Source organism: Theropithecus gelada, chromosome 8, assembly GCF_003255815.1.
Source record: "Theropithecus gelada isolate Dixy chromosome 8, Tgel_1.0, whole genome shotgun sequence".
Taxonomy (NCBI): Eukaryota; Metazoa; Chordata; class Mammalia; order Primates; family Cercopithecidae; genus Theropithecus; species Theropithecus gelada.
The window spans coordinates 23,107,045-23,114,576 of record NC_037676.1 but is presented as its reverse complement, the minus strand read 5'-3'; the positions used below and the strand labels follow the sequence as shown (position 1 = coordinate 23,114,576).

Below are 7,532 nucleotides of genomic sequence, written 5' to 3'. Positions count from 1 at the left end.
CATATGTCTGAGTTTCTAGTCTCCCAGCATAGACATCTGTGGAAATTTAGGTAACTTTCATTAATTGTTAAAAATTATTTAGAGAAGGAAACCTCAGGAAGAAGCCTAGTCTTCCCGGTGACTGGCCTCACATCATGCCATTTTGGGCGTGAAAAGATGACACGACCTCCTTTTCTCATATCCATATAGCATTGCTTGGCTATCTGTGACAATATTATTAAATTACCAGAGCGACGATTTTCCAATGATGTGAGGCTTCAACACCTAACACAAATCTACAAAGAAGCTTGAAAATACTGTTTCATAAATGACCACACAGAAAAGCCTCAAAAGTTGCATTTTTATTGACATTATGGTTCATTAAATCATTAAGCCTTCTTTGCTGGCTCAATTAAAATGTAAGCGATGTAGACTTCTCAGAATAAACTTCATATATAATGATGAAGGAGATGTGTATAGGATATAAATGAGAAAATGAAAAATATTTACATTTAATCATTCTTGGCATGAGATAGAAAAATACTGCATGTTCAAGAGCAAGGCAAAGTGAACACAGAGGAATAACATAAAACCTGAATTCTATTCTTCTTTCTATTGCCAAAGCCTTCCCCCATCACGTGGTATTATTTTTTTATAGGCCATACTAGTAAGATGAAAGAAGCGTTAAAGCATAGTACTTGTAATTTAACAATTCTGGAGTGTTAACTCTGAATACTTCAGCGGTGCATTTTAAGGTGCTTTGATGGAAGGCTACTTTCTTTTGTTCTCCAAAGGACAGAACTAAGTCACAAATTCATGACCTTAAAAAAAAAAAAAAAAAAGAAAGAAAGATTAGGCCTAAACAAACAGCCAATGTCTCTAAGTACATCTGTTTACCTGTTTCCTGGACTGATAACAATATAGAAAGTGGAATAACAAGTGAAAGACCATTATGTCTAAGTACACAGGTGAAAATTCACAAGATTCCTGGGACAGTTAGAGTTGTTGGTTCTTGTCCTGGCAAGGCAGCATCTCAGTGAAGCAGACTTTTGGATTCACTCTCTGATTAAAGGAAAAATAAAGTTTGGAAGCCAGGGTTATTACAAGTTATAAAATATTATGTAATAACAATAATGAAAATGTATAGAATGTAAATTATGTGAATAAGAACTCATATTATTTAAGAGACAATATTATTCGCTGTATTTTATGAGTGAAAAAAAATCTAGTTTAACTGCATTTAAAGTCCCACAGCTAGTTTGGGGCAGAAAAGACTAGAATTTTAGTTTCCTGAGTCCACCTCCAATTTTCTTTCCATGGTATAAATTGCGTATCTTGCACAGCAAGAGGCATGTTCACCTAGGGTTCCAAGTCCCTAAATAGCTGGATGATTCTTTTTCTTTTGCGATGCTATGTTTCTGGCCTGGGCACAATTTCCAGAATTTCCTGCAGAGTGGAATCATTCCATGATTCACGTAGGCTGCATTAAATGGTGCTTGGTAAATAACCAAGCATTGGTCCTTATCTTTGACCTTGCCGATCCGTTCCCAATGAAATGATAATTGATGGTGCTTGAGTCAATTATTTTCTTTATACTCTTTCTGCAGTTTCTATTCCAGAAAAGATTCGGGAAAGGGGAGTAAAGAAAATGTATCCTGAGTCTTTCCCCTATTTTTGATTTTTCTTGTTGCCATTTTTATATTTAGAGGTTATTTTTCATTGAAACAAGTACCATTTTCCAAGTAATTGGGTTCCGTAGCCCAACTCATATAGAACTGTATAAGACACAGAACTACTACCTGGATTATGACTCATTGAAACACTTTAAATGGAGTAAAATTGTCAAATTTTATAGCATGTTCTTAAATGCTATTGATTTTCTGACAGGCTTGCAAATTAAAACTATCAGCTTTTAACCAAGAATAAAATGAGCTCATCAACCAAAGCTGTTTTTAAATACACTTTTCTTTTCTCATTTTGGTTGGTATTAAACTCATCATTCTCTAACAGGAATTTAAACAGGTTTTGGCATAGATTCCAGCAGCCCTAATCTCACAAGGGTCAAAGTAGCTACTTTCTCATGAGTGTTTGTCCACAATCCTTCGTCATGTTCTTAATGGTTGCTAGTTTTCCTCTCCAAAATTGAGTCATTTGAAAAATATAAAATACATCGTGTTTTAGTGTATTATAGAACCCAGTGGCATATTTTTCTCAAATGTGAAATAAAAGTGAGAAAACGCTTTGGAACAAAGAAAGCAAAAGGTCTTACGTGGTATGGTTTGGAGCGTCTCCTCCACAATCAGTTCCAGGCTTCAGTTTACACTTTAGGGCTTCGCAGCAGAGGTTGGTACATTCCTTCAAAGCACACACACAATGGAAAAAGGTGGTTCAACACTTTCTTCCCATAGACTAGGTGATAGAATTCTGGTACAAGATGGCAATGAAAGTTTACTTTTTAAGCTAAATTACTCTGATAGGCGAATTCCAGTGACAATGACCAAGGACATTGAAAAATAGAAAACAAAATATCATCAGCAATGAAGACTACTCCTTAGAAGGTGAGAAATAGAATTATTCAAGAATTTTTCAAAAATAAATTTTGTCTAGATATATGATGTGTATGTCCAAACTAAAAAAATATGACATACAGCAGAAAGAAAAATATGAAAATAATTTAGAAGGCCTTTCAAAAGTGCAGGAACTCCATGAAGAACTTTATATATATAAATTTCCTCAGAAAATTTAAAGGCAACTTGTCTTTTAAGACAATGCTTAATGTTGTAAAAATATCAGTGCCCTTCAAAGTTAAATATAAATTTCATGCATTTCCATCAAATCTCAATGGAATTTGAGGACAAGTTTGCAATAAGAACGGTAATGACAAAGCAATGAAGAGATTTGACATTAAAATGCATTGTCACGTTACAATCTTTAAAATAGTGTCATGCCTGGGAGAAATACTAGACAGAAAGCTTATTTTTGAAATAGAAAAAAAACCCTAATTATATACCTAGGAATAATAAACTGGTATATCAGATCTATGAGAAATTGGATTAATCAATAAACAATACTGTATAAAGTATATATACTACTTTTTGGATAAGAAAACAGTTATTTAGAAATTCAGTTGTTCCTAAGCCCAAAATCTCTAGTTTTATTCAATTACAGAGGAAAAATATCAACAAGATATGAAAATAATACAGGAGTTGACTGACATAATTCAAGAATTTTAGATGTTACATATTCTGTATACAATGGTCCTCTCTTGGCCTCTTCCTTCTTCTTTCCCCCTTTCCTTTCTGTAAATACATACCATTTACTTGCTGAAACCAGAAGTACCTAGGGTTTTGAGTATCTTCAATTGTCTTCCACCCAAGAAACCATAGAGGAATGTAAGCAAGTAAGAATGAGATAAACATACTCTAATTTATTATAAAATGTCAAATCTTTTGTAAAATTCCATGCGTCTTTATAATTAACAGAAAGTTTACAATATTCTTCACAAATGACTAAGTTATGCTGCATAGACTTCTGATGTAATCTAACCACCTAAAATTTCTGAATACATAAACCAAAGCATAGCGAGTTTAGACACCATGCTCATTGTCACAGAGCCATCTTAAGTAATGGATACTTCTTGGGCTGCATCCTGCTTCACCAATGATTAGCTGTGTATCTTTGAAACTAGTTAACTTTTCTGAGCCTCATTTTGTCTCTAAATTGGGACAATGGCAATATTTTGTATATTTGTAATAGAAGATATGGTGTATATGAGAGTAATTTTCAGATTATCTGATATGTGCAATCTCTTCAAATAAGAATTCTTAGTCTTTGTCTTAAAAGTAAAAGAAACTTGTTACGACAACAGAAATATCTTTTAGAAGCCAATGGGATTGCAAGTGGTCAGCGTTGTTTAGAGTATACAAATGCCTTGAAAGAGTCTGATTTCTAGAAATTAACAGAATCATAGTGCTTATTCTGGATGTTCTATGTTAATAGCCCATTTTCTACAGATTTTTGTGATTATTTTTTCTTTTCCTCTTTCTTCTCTGTTTTGTTTATAACCTGGTTTACACGTTGGCTTGCTGAGAAAAGACCAACTCTCCCTCTGAGGAGAACTTACTTCTAGATCTCTAATTGTTCCTGTTCAACAGATGATCAACTGTGACATTATGTCATTTAGGGATTTCTGACTAATACACGTTTTGGAAAGATCATAAGTGACATGTTATAGTTAACAATTAACTTCTTTACATTTAACTTCATATAATTACATCAAAATCATGTCCTGGTTTTTGAAATGCCTTTCAAAGTTTACTAAATTCGGTTGCAAAAACACAAGTGCAAATCTACTTTTTACTATGATGCGAAGTTTGTCTTTAGAAAGAATTTCCAAAAGAATATTGGAAAACAAAAAGAAAACTGCATAATTCTTCCGCCCCAGTCAAAATCTAATAAATAATACCTTAGGAGAGCCACAATCACAATCTTCTCCCACTTCCAGAAGGTGGTTCCCACACACTGGTGTTGTCATTATATTTGTAGGAATAGGTGCTTGCAGCAGGCACTTTGGTTTCTGAGATAAAAGGTATCTTTCAAAATGTGCGCGGCAAGACGTACTGAAATCCTTTGGGAATTTTGAACTGTAATCAGAAGAAAACTCAAATAATATGATATACAGTGTGGTGCCTTCTGCGTGAAACACAGAATGAAGATAAAGAAACATGAGACTCTGACTTATCTAACTGTATTATCGACCTCAATGGAAATTCCAAATTTGGCAACCATTTAGGACTGTACTGTATTAAATGTGGTAGGTGATAGAACATGCATACTGTGGTATTTGGAAATTTTTTTCCTAGAGCCTAAGTCATAGAGCTGAAAGGATTTCCATTTCCATGTGGCCATTTAGTATTGTTCTAAAGGACAGCAGTGACAGCTATCACCATTTGTAATAATCCACTTATTTTGCATTGAGAAATGAGGGGCAAGAGACAATAATAATGAATCAGTGAAAGGAAGTAGTTGCAGGCTTCTGGGCTGTATGGAAATATTTCTCTTCTTCTTTGTGAGCATTTCAAGAACAAAGTATGTTTGATTTATTTTTCTATCCCAAAGTCTTTGCAAAGTGCCTGGCATTCACAGGTAATTCATAAATCGGCAAAAATAGATGATTGGTTGATTGATGATAGGAGTATAAGACGATCCTGTCGTCATCATAATGAGATGAATATTTTTAGAAACTATGGGTTCATTTTAAGTTAGACTCATTTTAAGTTAAAATTATAAGGTCACCATACTTGCAAGCTCTATCTTGGCATATTTATAAATCTTAAAGAATGAGCCCTGGTAGTTTTTAAAATTTGTGCCTCAAGAGACCGGAGGTTGAATTAATGGGATACACAACCCTTGGGAAAAAATATGCCCATCCAACATCTGTAGACTGCTTCCGAATTCTTTAAGATTTGGAAAACATCTCTCTTCTTCTAGGATGATGAGGTCTCACCTCAGATACTGATTCATCACACAACTGCCAGAGGGACACTTGGTGTCGAATGGAACATCAGGCATACCAAGGACATGGCCCAGCTCATGTGACATCACTGCTACAAGAGCCACACTATTCTTTTTTTTAGCCTGGAAAAAAAAAAGTAGACACATTTATTTATTCTGTTTTTATTCAATTGTTGCCAATGTGCAGTCTTTAAAAATGGCTTAAGAGATGAAAACTAGTGAACCATTCGCTCCCGTGTATTGCAAAATGTTGAAAGAGCATTGGAAGTGATTGGGTCCTATGGATACAATATATTTTATTCAGTAAATATTTGTTGAACTAATGGATACTAAGTTACCAGTAAATCATGGTTAAATTAATTACATTCTTCATAGGAAGTACTCATAGGCACCATATCAGAGGTCTCCAAAACCTATTGCTATGATATCTATGACACTGGAGTGCTTGGACACATGACATCTGCATGCACCTTTCTTCCTTGTCTGGCCTCTCTGGCCACAGATACTGGGGATGAATAGTGTTAACCCGGGTCACAGAGGGTATTGGATCTCCTTTCTGTTCCAATATTCCTACTCTGGTTTTCTAACATGAACTAAAGAATGACATGGCATGCTCTAGCAAGGCTGATGTAAGGAGATGTTCTGTTTCATAATCCAAGGGGTCTTCAGTGCAATGACCTACCAGTAGTTTCATTTCTACCTTGATTCATTGATTCAGCAAATGTTCATTTTGCTCATTCTATATAAGGTGTTATGCTGGACTTCATAGAGGATGCAGAACCACAGGGAGGCTTACTATAAATTTACACACCTCAATAACAGCAATCGAAGATGGGGAACACAAGGAATTTGAAGCTGCCAGTCCCACGCGTCGATTGTTGAAGCTAATCCCGCTGTATGAAAGTTACAGATACTACTGTCACAATCTGAGCCTTTGTAACAATTAGCTTTTGTTAATTATGTTAATGAATTGCCTCACTGCCCTAGCCTTTTTATATGGACTAGGCCCAAAAAAACTTCTATTCCTTCGTGTTATAATGACCATAGATGGTTATCTTATATCCAAGAGCTCATTCTATCATCTGATTATTGATCCAATAATCTCACAGGTGAATTGCTAGTGGTACAATGTCAAGCATTCTGACGGTTGATCAGGGAACTATTACGGAGCTGAAACCCTTGCTAAGGAACCTTGGGGATAGTGATCCATTCTGCCTACATTCACCTGGCCAGCATGTGCTCACCTGAGGAGCTGAGCATGGTCGTGGATCTTTTCCCTCAGGTTGGAACTGTGCCATCTCAGGAAGTTGTTAAACGTGGTACTTCCGCTGGGCACCACCTTTATCTTATCACCGTCAGACCAGATTTCCATACCTACCAAGGCCACTTGAACATCTATGGTGTTATAAATCTGTAGAAAGAGCATTTATCTTCATACAAATGTTCAGGATTCCTTTTGTGTTTGAGAACTTTTGTTGACCCCAAGTGATGGATAAAGTGACAGACTGTAAGTAATGAATTTCCATTTTGAAAGTAAAAATTTTAAAAATTGTCTTTGTTGCAATGCATATAATTTCACCTTGATGTTGATCCTTGTTCTGCTAAAATTTCCCTGAACTGTTTAACTTAAGGCATTTGTGACCTTTTTAACTTCTTGTTGGTGAAATCATAGGGAAGTTCCAGGCTTCTATGCAGAAACACGAGGTTTACATGACTAATGTCTTACCACATTGAGTAGGTTCATCACATCAAACACAAAGCTTCTTATCAGAGTTAGATTCTCATTATAGTTCTTATACTGTAAAATACAAAACACAAAGTATAGTGAAATGGCAAATTACACTGAGAAAGCTGATGGCATACAGGATTTCACATTTTAAGAAAAATTATGCATTTCACTACAATGAACATCTGTGTATTCCATAATTAAATAATGTAAGACTGTGTTCTGGCAAATTCTATTTCAAATGTTAAGAGTTTTTTGATAAAAGTGAGACATTCATGTAAAATTTTAATGTTCTTATAATTTTATGATTTTA

At 35.0% G+C, this 7,532-nt stretch overlaps 1 protein-coding gene across 5 annotated transcripts in view; it reads right to left on the bottom strand.

The window, feature by feature from the left end:
• Positions 1 to 323: 323 nt before the first annotated feature.
• ADAMDEC1 (ADAM like decysin 1) overlaps positions 324 to 7,532 on the bottom strand; it is a 38,559-nt gene continuing 31,350 nt past the window's right edge. For 4 of the 5 annotated variants that reach the window (XM_025394626.1, XM_025394627.1, XM_025394625.1 and 1 more), the window contains 7 exons: positions 7,220 to 7,291; positions 6,738 to 6,904; positions 6,305 to 6,386; positions 5,486 to 5,616; positions 4,445 to 4,622; positions 2,249 to 2,334; positions 324 to 1,041 (listed from right to left, as the gene is read on the bottom strand). In XM_025394626.1, coding sequence (XP_025250411.1) covers positions 1,035 to 1,041; positions 2,249 to 2,334; positions 4,445 to 4,622; positions 5,486 to 5,616; positions 6,305 to 6,386; positions 6,738 to 6,904; positions 7,220 to 7,291 — 723 coding nt within the window. In that variant the 3' untranslated portion in view covers positions 324 to 1,034. The remainder of the gene's footprint in view (positions 1,042 to 2,248; positions 2,335 to 4,444; positions 4,623 to 5,485; positions 5,617 to 6,304; positions 6,387 to 6,737; positions 6,905 to 7,219; positions 7,292 to 7,532) is intronic. The other variant, XR_003120865.1, reaches the window with a different exon arrangement.